Source organism: Ylistrum balloti, unplaced genomic scaffold (assembly GCF_031769215.1).
Source record: "Ylistrum balloti isolate Yb309-2 unplaced genomic scaffold, AGI_CSIRO_Ybal_v1 Utg370148, whole genome shotgun sequence".
Lineage (NCBI taxonomy): Eukaryota > Metazoa > Mollusca > Bivalvia > Pectinida > Pectinidae > Ylistrum > Ylistrum balloti.
This window is the reverse complement of record NW_026782150.1, coordinates 5,596-29,043: the sequence shown is the minus strand read 5'-3', so window position 1 is coordinate 29,043 and position 23,448 is coordinate 5,596. Positions and strand designations below refer to the sequence as shown.

The 23,448-nt window shown below is 35.5% G+C and overlaps 1 protein-coding gene across 1 annotated transcript; it reads right to left on the bottom strand.

Annotated features, from left to right (window-relative positions):
* Positions 1 to 5,055: 5,055 nt before the first annotated feature.
* On the bottom strand, positions 5,056 to 21,909 carry LOC132550777 (exonuclease 1-like). The gene is made up of 12 exons (XM_060214866.1): positions 21,749 to 21,909; positions 20,115 to 20,234; positions 16,612 to 16,735; positions 14,013 to 14,150; positions 13,368 to 13,583; positions 12,295 to 12,485; positions 11,793 to 11,889; positions 10,060 to 10,252; positions 9,068 to 9,494; positions 7,409 to 8,073; positions 6,733 to 6,859; positions 5,056 to 5,210 (listed from the first exon to the last, which is right to left on the bottom strand). Exons 1-12 carry the CDS (start codon positions 21,907 to 21,909, stop codon positions 5,081 to 5,083), a joined length of 2,589 nt encoding a protein of 862 aa, XP_060070849.1. The 3' UTR covers positions 5,056 to 5,080.
* Positions 21,910 to 23,448: the final 1,539 nt, after the last annotated feature.

Below are 23,448 nucleotides of genomic sequence, written 5' to 3'. Positions count from 1 at the left end.
CTAAATTGAGGTGTGAATTAGCAGAAACTTAGATGAAGAAGGGTGTGATTTGGGTTGAACTAAGCTAGATGCAAGTAGAAGTGAAACTTACATTTTGAGTTTACAGTGTTAAATAGGAGTAACTGAATGTGAAACTTTGGCATAACATAAGTTCAAATTTCAGGTTTACATTACAACCTCTTGCCTACATTGGTATACAAATGTTTAGAAATGTTCTCAGAAGTGTGTGTACTTAAAGATGTAATAGATTTGATAATTTGTTTTATATATATATATATATATATCTATATTAATTTGTTTTGTATTTAAGATGATTATGTATACATTGTGTTTATGTATTAGGTAACTAGTCCTTACCTTCAAAATTTATGGTGTCCACATGTTTGCCTTTCGATACTGATATTAGATAAATGTTATGTCTACTCTGTAAAATCAAAAATCAATAATCTGCAACATCTAATTGTATTCATGTTTATTTTTGCTATACAAAAATGGTAAAGCACTCACCTTTCACCAAGACATCCAGGAATGGATATGAAAAGGTCAGGGGTCACCGACCCAACCACGTGGGTTTCCCAGGATACTGCATGTTCTTCCCACAGTATACATAAGACCTTATGTGCGCTTCCATTCAGACCAACAAGAGTGATTAATATAAATTGGAATAAATTGTTTCACAATTGTTGTAAAATAATTTTCTATTCAGGTACCTGGTATGAGAAACTTCCATTGTTTCTTCCAAGAGGGTTGAAAAATTTGCTGAAGGATAGGAGAGCTATATATCAAGAACTGGTATATAATTATAAAGCAGAAATTCTGTAGTTCCTGGATCTGACGTCTCAAATGACAATAATTATAAACATTATCATTGTATCACTGAGACCGGTATAGAGGATCGTAACGATCCTGCACTGGTAATAAACTAAACTAAACTGAAGTAAACTATATAACACCAGTAAATACTGGGAAGCAATGTTATGAGATTGCAAAGCAGAAGTATATATTTTGTAAAGAGGAGTTTTTCAGGATGACAAATATGTTGGAGAAGGGAAGCAGAAGTGTGTAGAGGCTGTTAACACCGAACTGATCACAGCATATAGAGTAATGCACGATAAATATTGTAACTATAACAAGTTTTTTGATGGTTGCATCCTTTTAATGTTTCATTTTTGTTTAGTAGTTACCATGGTTCAGATATATTCCACATATATGTTGTACCTTGTATATGAACATGTTGTACTGATGGACCGTTTGGCCAAAAGTTTATAAATGAATGATGTTAATTGTTGTAGAGCAGGTGAACATTTAAAATGTGATGGTGATTGTGAGATATAGTATTATTGTACACTTATACCATAACTGCCTTATTTCATGCATCATAAGTGTATATACACATCTAAAATCAGTATTTTCTTGGCGTATTTCTGTATCCCTATAACCAGTCTATTGTTTCATGCCCACCTCTTAGTAAACCAGTGTTAGTTTAGTAACAAACATCCAATAATGCCCTGTTATTGTTTAATATCTAGCAATAAATTGTCAAAACATAATCAAGATATTTATCATCAAAATTAGTCTCACCAAGTGACTCAGTAATAAACTGGAGCTTCATTGATGCAAATATCAATCTGAATATTTTCATTAACACCTAGTCTTTTTTTGTTTTTAGTATAATACTTGTCTCATAGCGACAGTATGCATGCATGACACTGTTTTAAAAGATGGTGATATTGCTTATAGCATACAACTGTCGCTAGGGGTCACCAGTAAATCATTGAAATATTCCTGCCAGTCAGAAAGTTAGGACAACGGGCTGAAGCCATAATTATGTTACATTTTGCCTAAAAATAGTAAGAATCATGAAAATATATACAGTAAATGTAAAATGGTTAAGGAGAGTGAAATTATGAAAATAAATAGCATTGAAAATGCATAGGTTTACAGTATTGCAATAGATACATTTGGTCTTGCCAGGTGAGGGTATATTGATGGGTTAATGTAGTGTGTTATGATGTAGATATTTTATGATGGCTGTTTTCTATGTACAAGTCAGGTGGTAAATTGCATTGCTTGTTTTGATAATAAATGTTTTAAACTGTACTTTTTAGCTATTTCGTGTATTTGTTTAAGTCATAGTTTAAAATGTATTGATATTTTATTGTTTGTTTCAGTCAAGTTATAACAATCAATGTTTTTTTTTTTTTGTTTTTTTTTTCTTGAGAATGATTTGTCAATAAATTTATTGATACTGTATTTGCTCTTCTGCCTTGTCTATATCAAGCAACTGTCATATACTATCAGTCTGTAGTCTTCTGCCTTGTCTTTATCAAGCAACTGTCACATGCTATCAGTCTGTAGTCTTCTGCCTTGTCTATATCTGACACTGTCACATACTATCAGTCTGTTGTCTATATCTGACACACTGACACATGCTATCAGTCTGCAGTCTTCTGCGTTGTCTATATCAGGCACATGCTATCAGTCTGTAGTCTTCTGCCTTTTCTATATCTGACACTGTCACATACTATCAGTCTGTTGTCTATATCTGACACATGCTATCAGTCTGTAGTCTTCTGCCTAGTCTATATCTGACACACTGTCACATGCTATCAGTCTGTAGTCTTCTGCCTTGCCTATATCTGACACTGTCACATGCTATCAGTCTGTAGTCTTCTGCCTTGTCTATATCTGACACACTGTCACGTGTTATCAGTCTGTAGTCTTCTGCCTAGTCTATATCAGACACTGTCACACGCTATCAGTCTGTAGTCTTCTGCCTTGTCTATATCTGACACACTATCACATGCTATCAGTCTGTAGGTAGTGTGGGTAGGAGGTTGATGTACATCCTCACCTTTCATGAAAGTGTCTTGTGGTCACCAGAAAAGGTGTAGCGTACCTGTTTGACTTCATGTTTTTCCCTGGGGTAGTTTCCTTCCACTGTAAAAAGACCTATGTGACAGTTAGGGGTTTTATTTCTCTTTTATTTTTTTCTTCTTTTTTTATGTATTGAATAGAACTGTGAACAAAAATAGTTACCAGATACCTAAAAAATTATATTATGAAGAAAATTTGAATTATTTGAAAAAAAATTACAGTAACACCTATCCCTTTCATCACTTGTACAGAAAAAATAACAGAGATCTTTATAGGACACGACACAACTAAGTTGTCAGTATTATCATTTCAATTACTGGTATACATTCAATCTCTTATAAATATTTTATCTTTGATGGATCCCGCCAAAGTTTTAAAGCCTTCTTCCTCTACTTCCAGGAAATTTATGTGCATTCAAGTAAAAATTAGAATAATTGCCTCTGGAACATTCAATATTCCTGAACATTATTCAGAGAGATTTTAATTACTGTTAAAACATGGTGGTCATCATAAGTCAATTTCTGAAAGCCTACACCTCAAGTATGTCACAAATACCAGTGAGGACCTATTGCTTTTTTTTTTAAAAAATATGAAATTTTAAGTTTGACCTGTGACCTTGAAAATGGACCAAGGTCAATCATTTGAACAAAGTTGGAAGCCCTTTATCCAATAATTGTATTTTTAGTTCATCTGACCTGAAGTGTCAGGATGACCTATAGTTACCAAGTTTGTCAATATGAATAACCTTGACCAACAAGGGTCAAATGTGTTTAAATTTTTAAACCATTTCTCAATAATCATAAGGTCCAGACTGGTGATATTAGGCATGTAGCATGCTAGGATGTAGGGCTACCAAGTTTGTTAATATGAATGACCTTGATCCACTTTCAAGGTCATATGAGTATAACATGTTGAAATCTTTAAACTACTTCTCAATAGTCGAAACACACAGGGTGCTGATATTGGGCTTGTATCATGATGAAATGAAGGGCTACCAAGTTTATAAATGTAAATGACCTAGACTCATTTTCAAGGTCACAGGGGTCAAGTCAAATATGTTAAAATCTTCAAACCACTCTTCTCAATAACCAAATGGACCAGGGTGCTATTGGACCTGTAACATTATGGGATGAATGGCAACCAAATTTGTTAAAATGAATTGCCTTGACCCTATATCAAGGTCACAGGGGTCAAATGCATTGAAATGCATATGCAACTTATTCTAAATAACCAAAAAGCCAAGGGTCTTGATATTGGGCCTGTAGCATGCACTTTGTTCAAAATATCTTGTCCACAGTATAACTTTCCTTTCATTTAAGCTAGGATAATGAAACTTGAAAATTGCAACATTGATCATATGAAGACAATGTGCAGTGTACCAATGTTAGGGCCTGTAATACTTGATTCAAGAGTTAATGCCCTTTTTAAAAATTTAGTGTCATGAGCATGGCTTTGCTTGTATCAAAACTAGGATCATGAAACTTTGTGTATACATTGGTCATACTATGAGAATGTTCAGTATACCAAATGTTATGTTGAGAATTACATATTTATCATGATTAAAAGGCATCTCCCAAATTTCAAGGATTCAGATTTTCCATTCATTTGTACGAAAACCATAACCTCTGAAGAATACAAACAATTGTTAATGTCTTCTTTAAGCGAAACTGAAGACCAAATAAAATAGTAGATTTGTGTGAGTATTGTTAAATCAGTTCAATCAGAAATATGAATGATAGTGAAACATCCACTAAACACATTTACTAAACCAAAGATTGATGAAGATCAATGAAGGCTTGTACAACACTAATACCATAATTACTACAGATAAATCATTCATCATTTATTTAATCATCAAAACGTTTGTAAAGAGTCAATTCAGCACTTCTAAAACTTGTATACAAATGAGATCATAAAATCATAATTACAATTAATTAAAATAATCTGTTGTCTGTTAAAGAACTTCTGTCTGTTTAATCAAAATCAGTCCATGGATTAAGATTGTCTGGCTCAGGAAAAGAGCATTTTTTGTACTTTGCCCATTGCCAATTCATTCATGGATTAAAAACATAAAATTGTCTGGTTTACGAAAGTAGTTTCTGTTGTACTTTGCCCACTCTGAATTTCTCCATTGATTAAATAAAGCAAGGAGGAGCTTCCTCTGTACTCCGTCCACTTTTGTCCATAATGTAATTTGTCTGGTTCAGGCAAGGAGCTTCCTCTGTACACCGCCCAATGTAGATAGCACCCTGTTGTCTGTAGATGGAGTTGTTACAAGCACCTCTTCATCCTTGATCATTACTGCTTCGGAGTGACTTAATTTGGGAGTTGACCTAGAAAGAAAAACAGCCATGAACAGAATCACAGATCATAATAAGACAAATGCAGTTTTCTGATTTCCTGTTAGGATAAAACTGAACTTAAGTAAAGACAAACTAAAATGAACCAGTTTGATATGGGAATCAATGATGAGCAGAAATCTGCTAGTAATTAACTGTGAATTTTGACCTTTGACCCTAAGTCTCTTTGCATACACTAGGCTAATTCTGATTTGTTTAACCCTTTCAGCGCCGTAGGCGACATGCAGACAGGCCGTCATAGGTGACTTTGGTCGACAATTTTGGTATCTTTATTATTAGTCAAGATATGCTTGTTTCAGTAATGCTGCCATTGTTTTCGGATATTTTCCAGAAAATATTTGAGCTGTACATTGTGAGAGATATTTGGCACCGAAAGGGTTAATAGATTTTAGATTTTAAGAAGACCATAAATCTCTAAGATAATTTAGTTGGTTTAGGATGTGAGATTAGCTACATACATGTTTTGTGTGGGAAATTCTATACAAGAGGCTCAATGGGCCTCATTCACTCATCTGTTATTCAATGTTCAGTTAAAATAAGTTAATATCACAAATATATTGACATGTATACCTTCAGCATTCAAAGTGGATGCATCCCATTAATTTTAACCACAACAAACAGCTTCTAATACTCAACTTTAAACAGCGATAGTTTTCACTTGGATTATAGGTAATTGCAATTTCGTTTTTACTGATTTTTTCGGTTTTCACCTAGAAACACTTTTCAATCAAATATCCTGCTTCTTGGTCTTGTGGTTTACCAAAAGAATCTTTTCTTTTTTTACAGGTTTCAACAAATATTATCCATGTGACCTTCAATACAGATCAAATTAATGTCTTTTCCCAAATATTGTCAGGTATCACCCTAGGAACCTAACAGACATATACCACACTTTTGCACCTTTTAGTTAATTAAAATCAGGCATTTAAGGTTTTGACAAATTTGACCCCTGTAACCCTGAATAAAGGTTAAGATCATTTCTTTTTGCAAACTTTGTAGAGCTTCGTTCAAGCTACCATTCAGCAAAATACCATGACATTTGGTCAGCTGGTTATAGAGAAGAATTTGTTTAAATGAAAATGTTGACATTGGAATAACAGATGACGGACCAACACATGATACACTACTGCATGAAGAGGGTCCTAGTAATACGAGCTGCTGAATGTGTCACAGTCACTTTACATCATAGGCAGCCATGTACATTTTGTGTATCCTCCAGTTCAATTATCCCTAATAATAAAACTACTTCTTTATAAAAACATTTCACACTAAGTATTTTGCATTTCACATTAAGCAATTTGAATAAAGCGTTTAACATGTTTGTCCTCTGACCCGCTGACAACAGAGCTGATCAAATATTTTCACTTGCAGAAATTTTAAATCTCTCTAGCAACTTTCTTTTTCTATGACACAAAGTAATTTTACAAGGTTATGAAATTAGAAATTGAAAGGTTACATTTCATCATAAAGTATCAACTTAAGAGCTGCTACCTACTTAGTATGACTGAATTTGGAGAAAAGGTCTTTGATGCTGCGCTGCTTCGTGTCTGGAGCCTTGTTTGTCTTAGCTGTTTTCTGACCTCGTGACAATCCAGATACTCGACAAGTTGCCTTCATCACACCTGGGAAAGGTAAGGTGAGGAATCAAGCAGGATACAGCTTAGCTACAAACTCTACAGAGGTGAGTAGAATCCTGTCTTACCATGGCAACAACACAGTACACTTAGAGACATCACACATAGCAACACACATCACACATAGCAACACAATGCATATGGCAACACATTACACATAGCAACACTTCACATACATCAACACATCACACATAGCAACACAATACACATGGCAACACATTACACAGAGCACTTCACATACATCAACACATTACATATAACATATCACACACTGCAATACATACACAAACTAATATCTGATAATATATAAGTGAAATTATGACATTTCTAACTGTGCACATTTTGGAAGAGAAGCCAAAACTATCCACATGTACTGTATTTATATGTAATATTTTTTTATGTAATAAGACCTGGTGACAGACATATTTTTGACCCAGAGCTTTTCTGAGGACAAATGGGTCCTCCTTGAGCCGGATAGATATGGTACACTGGAATCTCAGTTATCATATTATCAGCATATACAGGTACGGTACCTACCACTTATTGAGCGTCTAGGGAATCCTGGAGATACACGTAATGAGGCAGAGATCGTTGAAGTTTGGCTCATATCCTCTTCAACATTGCTGTTGGAAGTAGATGAGGTGAGAGAAGGAAGGGATGCAGTTAGATCTACTGATGTTTGGCTGTCTGGCATACAGTAAGAGTCTACACTACCGCAAACATTGTCATAGCTGCTCTGTAGGCCGTCTCCATGGACTGTAATATCTTGGGAATCCTGAGAACTGTAACCATGGCAACTAGGATTGGGTTGACTAGAAGATACATCTTTAATAATAACTTCATCACTACTGGACAAGACAAGCTCTGAACTTGACATCGATTTGGTTAAAGAGGTTTTTAATTGTGGTCTGCTGACAATCTCTTTAAACTGTGAGTTTTCTTTTGATGATTGCTTTTCAGTCTGTTTAGAAAACTTAAACTTTGACCAAGTAAACGCTGATCCAGGAGAAGGCTTCATCTGGCCTTTTGATCCATTCTTAGCTTTCTTACTTGGGGACGTCAGTTTGACCTTTGGTTCTGGTGACATCACTTTGGTTTTTGAGACTGGAGAATTTTGTTTCGTCCGCTGGGAGATGGTTATTGGGGCATTGCCCTCCTTATCATTTGTTGTCCCCGTGTTGCCTCTGTCAGACACAAAATACCTACAAAATATACCATAACATACTGTACTCAAGAGGCCAAGGAAAAAAACAATCAGATAAAATGTTTAAAGAATTCAACTTTCTTTACTTCATCTCATAATTTGTTTATGACAACTTGACACATTTGCCATATTGTGGCCAATATTACGATGATATGTCAGGGCTGTACAATTTTAATTTTCTGAGCAAAGTCTTCAAACCCTGAATCTATCAGCTCAATTTGTTTTTCAAAACAGAACTGATACAAGAGGGACCTTACCGGGATCCTTCAAGATCGTATATTTTTGGAACTGATTTATTTATTTCTTCTGCTCTCTGCAGTTGTCAATATTGTATAACCAACCATTCAGTGTTGAAACATGCACAAATATATACAGATTGCTTTAAAAAGAGTAATACTTCCACTAAATGTCACTAGAACTGGAAACTGTGAACCAGGAATCAAGAAAACCTACACGACTAAGTTTTAAGAGATCACATCAGTACTTGTTGTAATAAACCAATAAATTCAACATCTCACAATCTACAGGCAATTAATTTTTTAGTCGGTCCCAATCAAATCTGACGCAATCAAATTTAATAACAACATCCATTTAGACCAGTTAAGCACACTGATGAATTTGCAGATTCCCATTAATAGCTATGAGAACAACACACAGTAACTACTAACTACTACAATATGTATGTTTACATCACTCCCATATTTTAAGATGCACAACAGATGTCTTAAGCAAGCCTAAATGATATAAATGTATCTGAGAAAGACACATTATCGAAATAGCAATGAAATTTTCAACTCTTGTAAAAAATGCCCACTTGCACCAGTTATTCCCAAAAAAGCAATATGCACAACTAGGAATCAGCAAATACAAATTTCGACACTCAAAATCCAAGATGGCTGCATGTTGTCAATATCTAATTTTAATCAGTTTCTAAATACAGTGTAAAAGTGTAAAAATATTCTGATATATAACCTGATATACAATTTCCTTACCTGCTTTTGACTTCTTTTTTGGCGTTGATGTCAAACTTGGGTCGTTTGGCCATCAGCACTGCAAACTTGTTCCTTTTTGGAGACAGCATACAGTTTTCCTTTATGGAGTCTTTGTCTGGTGACTCCAGCTTATTACCTGACATATCAGTGTCAGCTTCCTTAAGGGAAGCCATAAAATTTATTCTGTTCCGAGATGACTCTTTCTTTGGAGAAGTTAAAGCTTCCTCATCATCTTCTACATCAGATTCTGATACCGCGGAGTCGACTGTGGGCCTGGTGGTGAGGTCCAGTCTTGCTCGTTTACGGCATGGTGATAAGGTAGACAGGACGTCTTCTGGCCGACATCTGTTGATGGACTCGTCCTTCAGAGGTGATAGATATCTCCCTGACAAGTCTGTATTAGACTTGATGTCACAGGTCTCGTCCACTGTAAAGACAACAGGAAGAGATAATAGAGTTTTACACCTTCACATACAGTCACACCTGACTATAGTGACCACTTAAGAGAAAGACAAAGGGTACCATAACGATAAAAAACATCACAAAGATTTAATTACTATCAATCACTTATATTTCGCATCAGATTTATTTTTGCATTAATACACAAGAACCAATCACAAGTTCAAATCTATTGCAATTATTTACACGAAAACAGTTTTGAAGAGTCTACACCTCTGATAGCTCATCATTTGCAAAGTTGAAGTAATTTCTATTTCAGTGTTCACGAAATAATGAATTTTTGAGAATATGTCTGAAGAGAGAAGTCCTCAAAATCAATTGTTCACAAAATATAAGAAATTTACTGTGAATTTAAGTACAAAACAAAATGTTTTCTTTCATTCAGGTGAAACCTTCTGCCAGATAACTATGATTCAATGCATGTGAAATATTCAGTGCTAGCACTTGGAATATGAATAGAAAAAGAAAATGTTGAAGAATATATACTTGAACAGAAAAATTAACACAATGATTATCTATACCATCACACATACCAGATCTTTGTCTTTTATTGGGGCTTTTCCTTTCAAATTTGAAAGCACATGTTTGTTCTTTTCCTTGTAAATTTGGACGTGAAACTTCCTGTGTCTCTTTGTCCAAAATCTGGGGTCTGACTCTGTACTGTTTATTCCACATAGACAACAGATGTAAGTGACAGGAATTCTTCTTGCTGTTTGCTTTGGGAGGCTGAATAGAATAACACATCACATAATCAATAACACATCACATAATCAATAACACAACATCACAAAATCAATAACACATCACATAATCAATAACACAACATCACATAATCAATAACACATCACATAATCAATAACACAACATAACAAAATCAATAACACATCACATAATCAATAACACAACATCACAAAATCAATAACACATCACAAAATCAATAACACAACATCACATAATCAATAACACAACATCACAAAATCAATAACACAACATCACATAATCAATAACACAGCACATAATCAATAACACAACATAACAAAATCAATAACACATCACATAATCAATAACATAACATCACAAAATCAATAACACATCACAAAATCAATAACACAACATCACATAATCAATAACACAACATCACAAAATCAATAACACAACATCACATAATCAATAACACATCACATAATCAATAACACATCACATAACCAATAACACAACATCCAAAAATCAATAACACAACATCAAATAATCAATAACACATCACAAAATCAATAACACAACATCACAAAATCAATAACACAACATCACAAAATCAATAACACAACATCACATAACCAATAACACAACATCCAAAAATCAATAACACAACATCAAATAATCAATAACACATCACAAAATCAATAACACAACATCACAAAATCAATAACACAACATCACATAATCAATAACACATCACAAAATCAATAACACAACATCAAATAATCAATAACACATCACAAAATCAATAACACATCACAAAATCAATAACACAACATCAAATAATCAATAACACATCACATAATCAATAACACATCACAAAATCAATAACACAACATCAAATAATCAATAACACATCACAAAATCAATAACACAACATCACAAAATCAATAACACATCAAATAATCAATAACACATCACATAATCAATAACACAACATCACAAAATCAATAACACATCACAAAATCAATAACACAACATCACAAAATCAATAACACAACATCACAAAATCAATAACACAACATCACATAATCAATAACACATCACATAATCAATAACACATCACATAACCAATAACACAACATCCAAAAATCAATAACACAACATCAAATAATCAATAACACATCACAAAATCAATAACACAACATCACAAAATCAATAACACAACATCACATAATCAATAACACATCACATAATCAATAACACATCACAAAATCAATAACACAACATCACATAATCATTAACACATCACATAATCAATAACACAACATCACAAAATCAATAACACAACATCAAATAATCAATAACACATCACAAAATTAATAACACAACATCACAAAATCAATAACACAACATCACATAATCAATAACACAACATCACATAATCAATAACACATCACAAAATCAATAACACAACATCACATAATCAATAGCACATCACAAAATCATTTACACATACCTACCACATAGGTAAACAGATCACATACAACAGTCCATAGGTCATACCTACCACATAAGTATCCGGATTAAAGTTGGCAAACTGTTGCATTGTGTAGATGTTTATGTTTCCCAGTGCTATCTGCAGCGCCTTGTTTGCAGGAATGTAACTATGAAAGTTAAAGTGTCAATAACTGATAGTTTCTTACAGCGCAAATGTTTAAAAAGCTACCAGAAGCCTGATAGGCCAGTATTGCTTATGTTATATCTATCTAACCTGTGGGAACTTCTTCCACAGTAGATTGAAATTCAATTAAAATCAAGTCTTTCTCTGAATATGTTGCATAATGTAGCTTATGAATTGAGAACTTTTGAAAGTTTCTATGTACTTGACATTCAACTAGATGTGTGTCATTTTGATCACAAAATGGAAACTTCTAGTATGTAACAGTATTGATCAGTTATTCATTATAACAAAACTGACGGTTCTTCATCTTCGCAAGCTACTTGTGAAACATCCTAAACCTGGGCCTATTTGGTAAGATTTGTGTTTGGTATCATTTTTAAAAAGATACGGTCCTGCATAGTGAAGTTCATCCTTGTTGATCTCAGGAGGGTATGGGTTAAGGGGTATGAGCTCCCTTGTCAGAGGATTAAACACCAGCTGGTAAAGAAATGTATTGTCAGCCTTGATAAAGTTATCAATGTATTCCTGGGGAACAGCCAGAGACATCTTCAGGTATGTTGATGGGAACTTCTTCAGCAACTTGAACAAAACAAATCAATAAATATCAGTAACTGAAACACAGAAGGAATAATTAATCAATTAATTTTCTTAATAATTTTAAATAAGGAGATCCACATCTATGTCTGAAATTTTCGATTAACGATATTAGGTCAGTATGAAGCATAAGACTAACCATCATTAGTTATTTCACAACTAACATTGATATAACCAAACATTTGATATAAGCAAACATGTAATGCTGGCTTGTTTCAAAAACAATGAAATTGTAAAAGAAATCATTATTGCACAACATCTGAAACTCTCTTGTGATATAATCCTTTCTTTTAAAATATTTCAGATATCATTTTACAATATTTAAGACAGGTATTTATGACAAAGTCTGTGAAGAGAAAAGTGTTAGTTTCTTGTTAGTTTTTTTTTAAATGTTAATTATAATGATTTCCATTTGATTAAATATATTTTGTTAATCAAAAAGGCAGCTTACATATAGATTGCAGTAAAAATAACTAATTATCTAACCTGCATTAAAGGTAAATTATCTCCCTTACACTGCCAGAGAATGCCGACAACTTAGACTACCTATCAGGATAACAGGTAAATTATCTCCCTTACACTGCCAGAGAATGCCGACAACTTAGACTACCTAACAGGATAACAGGTAAATTATCTCCCTTACACTGCCAGAGAATGCCGACAACTTAGACTACCTAAAACAATATCATACCAGGTAAATATCTCCCTTACACTGCCAGAGGACTGCAACATCAGATTCAGTACAGTAAACATCTTGCCCAGTCCTCTCCCTGGTAGAGAAGGAAGAACATAACAGAGGTGAGTCAGTCTGTTGGCCAGTGTTAACACCTTGTCCAGTCTTACTTGTGCAGGAAAAGGAGAACTTACCAGTTGTAAATCTGTCTGTCGAGCCAGTTTAAAAACTTTGCTAGCCTTGCCAAGTCCTATCCCGGGTAGAGAAGGGAGGTAATCACAACCAGACAGGATACACATGTATCGGAACTTGTCAAATGTGTAGTAACCTTCAGATATCCCCAGTACTTCATTCAAACGTTCACTTTCAATTAATACTCCATTTCCAAAATGGTCCATCTTGAATATGACCTGAATATGAAAATAAAAGCTAGATATGAAATATTGTGAGGTTAAACCTCTTCAAAATGAAAATACATTTCATCTAAAAAATTCAGTTTCTCCAAAACATAAAATCTACATGAATCTTAAATTTTATCCCGAATTGATAACTTATTTAGTTAACAGGCTGATTACAATAACTTGCCATGTTGAACTTTTATCTGGAATAATCTGATTGGGCAATTATGATCATTTTAGGATTAGACATGTACTCCCCTCTATACAATTGTCATAACATAACTTCATATGGTCTTTGACTTCAGGACAGAATCTTTGTTTTTCTGAATTCACATCAAATACTAAATTATTAATAAGAACATGACTTGGATGACAACACAATAGTTTGCTGGAGAAATACAAACTCAAAGGGTTCAGATCTTATTTAAATTCTTTATATACCCGTTGACAGCCAAACAGAAGAAGATCAGAGTCCTCTGTAATAATGGCTTGTGCAATGCCTTGTTTACAAAGGAAAGCCAGCTGGGCATCTGCTTCATATGGTGCCACAATACAGTCAATCCCACGGGCACGACATGTCTGTAACAGAACACAATACAGTCAATCCCACAGACACAACATGTCTGTAACAGAACATGATACAGTCAATCCCACAGACACAGCATGTCTGTAACAGAACACAATACAGTCAATCCCACAGACACAACATGTCTGTAACAGAACATGATACAGTCAATCCCACAGACATGACATGTCTGTAACAGAACACAATACAGTCAATCCCACAGACGCAACATGTCTGTAACAGAACACACAGTTAATCCCACGGGCACGACATGTCTGTAACAGAACATGATACAGTCAATCCCACAGACACGGCATGTCTGTAACCGAACATAATACAGTCAATCCCACAGACATGACATGTCTGTAACAGAACACGATACAGTCAATCCCACAGACACAGCATGTCTGTAACAGAACACAATACAGTCAATCCCACAGACACAACATGTCTGTAACAGAACATGATACAGTCAATCCCACGGGCACGACATGTCTGTAACAGAACACGATACAGTCAATCCCAGAGACATGACATGTCTGTAACAGAACACAATACAGTCAATCCCACAGACATGACATGCCTGTAACAGAACACAATACAGTCAATCCCACAGACATGACATGCCTGTAACAGAACACAATACAGTCAATCCCACAGACATGACATGCCTGTAACAGAACACAATAGTCAATCCTAAAATAGTGAAGTAGTTTTACCCAGGTTAGTTCAATACAGTACAGTACAGTACAGTACAAGACAGTGTATACAGTAAAGTACAGTACAGTGTATACAGTCAGTACAGTACAGTACAGTACAGTACAGTGTATACAGTACAGTACAGTACAGAACAGAACAGAACAGAACAGAACAGAACAGAACAGAACAGAACAGTACAGTACAGTACAGTACAGTACAGTACAGTACAGTGTATACAGTCAGTACAGTACAGTGTATACAGTACAGTACAGTACAGTACAGTACAGAACAGAACAGAACAGAACAGAACAGAACAGAACAGAACAGAACAGAACAGTACAGTACAGTACAGTACAGTGTATACAGTACTGTGATTAATTAATTAACCCCTTCATAAATCCTTACCAATCATGTACGAATAAAGTAATCGATCAATTCTGATAAAACTGCAGTCATGGTTCATTATAAAACTTTGCGTTCAGTTGATTTTATTCGACTGTAAAGGACGTTGGGGTCAATTTCAAAGGTAACACCATTAGTAACGGGTATGGCCACCGTTTGCGAAGTAAACAGCATTGCAGCGTCGTCGCATGGAACTCGTAAACCGGAGGATAATTCAAGGAGAGATGATGTTCCATTACGCGTCGCCCAAGAACGTCCCAGACATGCTCAATCGGTGACAAATCAGGTTATTTAGATGGCCAATCTAATACCTGTACATAATTCTGCTGCAAAAACGTTCTGCTGACGCGACTGGTGGGCGCTGGTGCATTATCCTGTTGAAAAATGGCGTCAAAGCCATGGCGTCTTAAGAATGGCAGAACCACTGGTCTTAAAATTTCGTCCCAATATCGAATGCCGGTTAAATTGCCATTTAACACAACAAGCCTGGTACGAGTCCCCCTACAAATACCACCCCAAACACTTCCGCCACCAAAGCAGTCCCGTTCTGCGACACAGCAGTTCGCAAAACGCTCCCCTCATCACCTCCACACTCTGCGCCTTCCATCACCCTGTTGCAGACTAAACCTGGGCTCATCTGAAAACAGAACATTGTTCCATTGTCGTAAGGCCCAATGACGGTGAACACGGGTCCAGTTATGCCGATTATTACGATGACGTCGCAACAAATTGGGTCCAGTGTAGGGACGCCGCGCTTTCAATTGATATGCCCTCAACCTGTTGCGGACTGTTTGGGGCGACACACGACGCCCAAACAATGTCCTCGTAGTCTCTACTGCGGTTACGAATCAAGTGAGCAAGTGTATCAATCGTATACAACGGTCATCCCTGCCAGTCGTTTTACGGGGTCAGCCGCTTCGGGGACGATCAGATGTTGACCCAGTTTGGTTTAAACGACTTACCAACTGGCAAATTGTCTTAACACTGCAACCAAAATGCCATGCAACTCGACGGCGAGACTCCCCAGTCTGGATCATGCCTACAGCCCTGTCTCTCTGTACTTGTGACAGCCGGGGCATAATGATAAAAATGATAGATAGCAAGATTCGGTGATTTCTAAGTCCTAAGGATCTAAGGAACAGTTGTCAGTTTGAATGTTTATGAAATTCAAGCGAAGATACTAGTTAATTGCAGATAAACCTCGTGCAGCTCTTTCGCTAATACAGACTTTCACACTTGAATGATTTTGGTAACCCCCTTGGATTCTGTAATGTAAAACATTACCATTTTCTAATATTGCACAAATGTCATTTTGTTTTCACTCATTTACAGGTATTCGCCAAGGAAACATATATATATGAAACCTGTACTAACATTCATCAGTTCCAAAGCCATCTCGGGACTGATGTCTATACATCGCTGTAAACATTCTCTAGCCTCGGCACGCTTTCCTTCTCTCAACATCTGGGCTGCCTTTTTCCTGTACATCTCACGCTTTCTACAAAGATACAAAATTTTACCAATTCATATTTCTTTCTCATATCTATCCTACAATAAACCAATGTCTCCAGTACATAATCAATGACCCATGGTAGGTTGCCTTATCACAGAACAAAACTGGAGGGTTTTTTTTATCAATGTTTGGAAAGGGGCATTTTCCTGATTTTTTTAAAGAAAATTAGTATATTCACAAGGAAATTTTGAAAGAGTAATTTTTAAAGATGCAAAACCAAAATCACATCCATAGCACCATATGAAAAGATGTAAATACCCTACCTGGACAAACCAGAAAGTTAACAATGAATTTGATGAAAACAAAATACTACAAGATGAAAAACCTAATGGCTAAAAAGGAGAGACTATTTCAAAACCACTATATCATGAAATCAACCAATCACTTTCACGGTAAGAGTATTCTGTAACAGCCATCTACCAATATATAAAAGACTTTCAACAATTAATGATATATATTTTCCAATATGCAACAAAAACCAATATTGTAAATTTACAGGCACAGGAAAAGTGTTGCCACCTTACTAGGTTTTAATAACATTTCTATAAAGTACTTAGATGTATATGCATCTATGTGTCTATAGAATATAGGTCTACATCATGCATCCTTGGTCAGTTTGTGTTCTCATTTTTAAAAAAAATGTATCATCGTCCATTACTGACAAGCACACTTTAAGTCAGATGGACAATTTTATAGCCTTTTCAGATGATATAATGAACAGTTTGTGGATGACATGTGTTTTAATACGGTTCTAAAAATGTAACAATATTATTGATAATGATAGGTATCTGCACAATATTTGGCTGTTCTTCTTTGAACAATACTGAAGCATTACGACTGTTCAAATCCATCTTGGTACTTTGTTAGTTTAAACATATTTTATTCATTATTGAAAAACAAGAATCACAAAATAAATAGAGGTGAAACGGGATTTGACCACAAGCGTGAAATTTACATCTTGGAGAATATTAATTCAGAGACTTATAATAATGTATGTTATTAGCCCTTATCTTAAAGCGAACAATGTATGAAAGATGAGCTTTGATTGGTTGAAACCAAACTGCTACCAATTTCTACCCAGAGATATTTGTTATGACACTTTGTAACATAAAGCACAGAGCCTCAATCCAGAAAAAGTTGCAGGATACATCAGAGGTACTGACAGAGTGAAAAAGGACATAACTCTGGGAGATCCAAATGAGACACTGTGGCATCTAGTGTACACCAAAGGGGTGTGAACCATCCATAATCAGCCTACCCTACCCCCTTAAGGCTAGAGGACAACATGGGTGTCCATGTCTGAAGATTCAACTGACAGTCAATTACTAGTTAGCCTGTGATTATATCAGAGTTCATCACTTCAAAAATAAACACTGGTTACAGTTGTCATTCATTAACTTACATGAAATAGAAGCCCATCTGTGTATGTAACCATGGTAGTTATCAGCTTTAACTGATGGCCATGTTGGTTAGTAATAAAGGCGTCAGAAAGTGGAATGACAAATCCAAAGTACATTTTGGGTCAGAAATTCAAGTACAAATGGTATCTAAGGGAGCAATAACAACAGGTGTCATAAGTCAGGCACTGGACCAGGCTTAACGGCCTGTGAGTGACAGGTAGTGATGCACGCACGCCTGCCTGATAACGGGAGGGGAGTGCACCTCAGAGTTGAAACACCGTGGCAGAATATCGCCGGTATGAGTGATCAGAACAGGTAGATGCTCTCTCCTGTCTGCCTCGTACTGGCGAATGTATTTGTATGTAAACAAGATAAGAAACAATGTATAAAGTAGATCAAAGATAGGCAGTTGATAACGGATACTCCTAGTTGCACATGCCTTCATAATTAAATGCTCCGTGGGTTGGGTTATTGTTGTCCAATAGGGACTGGGCTGAAATTAAGTATTTGGGTATTATTTATATTAAGACAATAGCCAGCAGAAGTTAGTCTGGGATCGAGTAGCTAGAGAGAGTTGGGAGTCAGATGTGGAGACGGGCAGAGTCCCGTACGGGACCTGCTCCGTGATGGAGCGGGCCCTGGCCAAGTTGGCCCAAGGACATTTGTATGAAACTCTTTGATATGGACGGGTAACCTATAGATCCTGAGGATGCTTCTGTATGTAGATTAGGAACTACGTTTTTGTAATGGATATTAACGTTAAGTACTAACTATGGAAAACCACTATACGACGAAATAAACATTTTGGCCAACCCAAGTAAACGCTGTGTTTAGTCATTGTGTTACAACTGAATATGAAGTTGTTCCCATTTATAAACTATTGTTTGTAATTTCTCATTATCTCTTGTTTTTTCACTTCCCCCTATAATTTTGATGAAGCTGTAATATTATAATTATGAATGAAAGTCAAATTTTAAACCTACCTTTTTCTATATTGCTTCTAGTATACAACCAATAGGCTTAATGATTGCATTTCAAATACTGGATAGCTTTGTACTTTGTCAATTTAATAATGGATTTAAATAGTCTTGATTAAATATACTTATTTCTATCCTTGATGTACTACAATTAGTTATTTGAATAAATCTTTAATTAAAAGTATTCTGTTTTGCATTGTATTGTATCGTATCGTATCGTATCGTATCAGTTGTTAGGCTGAGGATATTTTTTTTGTATTTCATTTTGATATTGAAAAAAGAATTTCATCACAAAACAATGTCCACCCACCCATTACTACCAGTGTGGGAGCGACCATCAAAAAGGTCATTACCAATCTGGTTACCATGGAGTTTAGAGTCTGATTACCATGGAGCTTAGAGTCTGGTCACAATGGAGCTTAGAGTCTGGTCACCATGGGGCTTAGCATTTGGTCACCATGGAATTTTGACAGTCTGGTCACCATGGAGCTTTGACAGTCTGGTCACCATGGAGCTTAGAGTCTGGTCACCATGGAGCTTTGACAGTCTGGTCACCATGGAGCTTAGAGTCTAGTCACCATGGACCTTTGACAGTCTGGTCACCATGGAACTTTGACAGTCTTGTCGCTATTGTCTAATGAAGGTACCACAAAGAAGAAATAAGAGGCCTAAGGGGCTTACATAGTTATACACATACCTGTACATATCACACACCCTAATACCACACCACACACCCTAATATCACACACCCTAATACCACACACCCTAATACCACACACCCTTATACCATCCAACAGAATTTTTTTTATTTTTGGACACGTATATCTACCTGTGTGGTTTGACATTCATTCATTTAAACCAATTCTGTGTGTCTCCTGTAAGATTTTCAAAATTTCTAGATAAACACTTTAAAACTGTACATAAATCTGAACCCTAGGTCTATGTGACATTCAATTCATTATGCTAATGAATCAGTGAGCTACATACTCTCTTCGTGATTGTTCCACGTCTCTTTTTGAAGGCAGGCGACACCCATCAAACACCATGATAGGCTTGACATTCTTCTTTAACATGTATTCCAGGTACTTCATACAGTAATACACATATCTGGAATCACAAACATTTAAAGGATAAGAAAGTCAGGATTTAATTAAACATGTACTTATTCCAGGTGCTTCATGCATTACATTTTGAAACACATACATAATATTGTGAATTTCAACTACGGTTTCATCATACTAGAGGGAAAAATATGAAATTATAAAAAATCCTGCCTATGTCCATCAATGAACTTCATGTGCATGAAATACCTGTATATTCATTGTTTTTGTTTTGACAATAAAATCCCGTAAACACAACAGAATATCGCAAAAATTACATTAAGTATGCTTAATTTACATCTAGTTTGTATAAGAACACAGGCCAGTATACATGTTACAGTGATCAGAGGTTTTGATTTGTATTTAAACAAATCTCATACAAAGCCATGACTACACGGCATGTACAATTCTAAACCTGGAGAAGGGCACAAGTTCTGTAATACATCTGATGAAACTATGGATAGAGTGTGTAATGATGTAATTGTTGAAATCTCATTTAATGCCCTTGTAAATATAAATAGTTTGCCATCACTTTAAATATTCCTGAGGCTAAGAATGCACATATAGCCCGAATGATTGCCTGTTGTCCCTGTTCCAGCACTGTGTAATTTACGCACCAGGAGACACACTTCAAGTGATTATCTTATGTAAAGAACTCACCTGTATAGCTGTATTCTGATATGCACACTTTTTAAGATAACATCAGCAGTTTAATGTTGTTAAAAGGTTTATTGTATACTTCACGAGTTTACCCATGTTTTTATCGGTGGTTACCTGTACCATGTAGCCTATGTGGAAAGCCGAGATCATATGAAATCTTATTGAAAGAAGAATATGTGTTCCTACTTTGTAAATGAAACACTAAAAATAATGATGAAATAAATAAAGTATTTGTCCATACTTCATTACATTTGATTTCCGAGAGAATGTAACATTTTCTTTAAACCTGTTGTGTAGGTAATACCTTAGAAAACAATGAACACTAAACTGTAACTTAACACATATAACAAACAAGAGGGCCATGGCCCTAAACAGTCATCTGACAATTAATAAATGGATGGAACAAGTACAGAATTTGCAGGTGGTGGTCTGACAGCTCTGATGAATTCCCACAATGATATTTCAGACATTTGGTATATAATCTATTCAAGCATTAAGGAAGAGCAGCATTCTGCAGCAAAATATTTGACTAACTTCCTCATTTGGGACCCCAAAGTCACTAGAGGTAGGAAAAACTTTCTGAATTTAAGAAATAATTCCCCACCCCAAATGATGTTCCAAACCGAATTTGGTTGAAATTCACTCAGGAATTAGGAATTAAAAAGTAGTGTTTTTAAGGAAAAGTTTACGGACGTCGAACGGCACACAACGATGGATGATGCACAATAGCAAAAGGTCATGTTGACCCTTTGGGTCAGATGACCAAAAATCATGGAAATGAAATATTTTGTACATCCTAATTCAGGGATCCTCCCCTGAATAAGAAGGACATTGGACATTAGTATAGATGAAATTACTCACACATCCGTTTTCTCTCCAAGGGCTAGTTTGTCAGCACATGCAAATGCTCCCTTGTGAAGCCAACAGTAGGCGTCTATAGCAACTGTGCAACCTTCAAACTTCGAGACATTGACAGGGGAATGAATTTTCTTCAGGAAAGGTAGTAATCCTTGAATCCCCATGATTACTGAAAAAGATTATTTAGAAAGAACTAAATGGAAATATGTTTGTTTGAGACTTTCTGATCGTATGCCCCATGCTCATTTTTCTTTGGTATAAATGAAGTTTGGGTGTTGAAAATTGATACATGCACCTTCCATAATTTAGTAAACATAAATGATAATTGATACGAGAGGCAATGTATGAATTGTCTTCCTATAACAAAGTTTATGTAGAAACACAATATTCTGTTGAGTACGAGTGTGAATCACATTACCAAGTAATATTTGTCTCTGTTATCGGCCGTTCTCAAAACGAGTCGTAAGCTTTGTGTGCCAGGTCTGGATTTTGGTATATACTCAGCACAAATTAGCTGATTGTGATAGTAGATTTGCCATCGTTATGATTTGTTAATCTGTTAAAATTGCCAATACCAGAATCACGTGTACCAAACTGCGGACCGATCAAAATTTTGGAGTTAGCTTATTATTGTCAGTTTTAGTGGACTACAACTTACAAGCAGTTGACACGATGCAAGATTCGTATACAATGCGCCATCAGAGCAGAGCACCTGTCGGTCTGAACGAACACATGCTGTGGACATCAATATTTTCTTTTAAACGCAAAAGCTGTTGTTGACAAATAAAGATCACAAATTACTTACCAGTCGGCACAATCTACACTGGATAGATCTACGTGCATCTGCATACACACATTTCAGTATTCCGATTTCCCGCTGTTTACAGCGACGATGCATGTCTCAGTTTCGTATTTTCATTGTTATTGTCCACAAACGAATGACATATGAATAGAAATCAGCAGAATCCACTGGATTGTTTTAATAGTGGATTTTGCATAACAAAATGATGCCGTAGGGTGATGATGAATTTCTTTACGAAACTAAATTTCTTGAATGAATGCAGCGTCTTGCTTAAGTTCGCAAAAATGAGAGAATAACTTCAGAGACTCTATAATACAGAGACAAGAAACTGTCTATATCTCTTTACAACGCTTTTAGTGAAGAAGTGTTGATCAGCCTTGCTATGTTTGTAAATATGTGTTCTCAAAAAGTACATAAGTGATCTTTTCAAAATGAACATTAATAGAAGGCTTAATCATTTGTATTAACTTGCCATTATATACTGCATGTTTACGCTGACTGAAAGCCTCTATATTCATATTTACATACAACATATAACATATTATCAATGACTTCGCATATGACATGTACATATGTAAATTAAAAGTCACGCAACGTGCTTTTGAAATATAATAAAATTATATATCCATTCGAACACAGAGGAAAGAAGTTTAAACTATCACATCAGGGTTTATTACTGTGAATATCAAAGGCCTTCGTCACATATGATATTGTAAATGATTGTGGTCATCATAGAACTGAATGGGGCATAGGTAAGGTTATAGAGGTAACCATTGAGTCCAGTTTGTCTGTGTTATACGTACCTGCGTCGAGGGGTGTATATTCATTCATTCATTCATTCATTCATTTTTTACCGTGAGCCATCCGACTGATAGGTTAAATAACAAACACATAATTACAT

Excerpts from the sequence above, each read along its gene's own strand:
- LOC132550777 (XM_060214866.1), bottom strand. The coding sequence starts at position 21,909 with ATGGGGATTCAAGGATTACTACCTTTCCTGAAGAAAATTCATTCCCCT. Across the intron at positions 14,151-16,611 it reads TGGCTTTGGAACTGATGAAT|ACATGTCGTGCCCGTGGGAT; the intron begins GTTAGTACAGGT and ends GTTCTGTTACAG. Across the intron at positions 8,074-9,067 it reads AAAAAAGAAGTCAAAAGCAG|GTATTTTGTGTCTGACAGAG; the intron begins GTAAGGAAATTG and ends TATATTTTGTAG.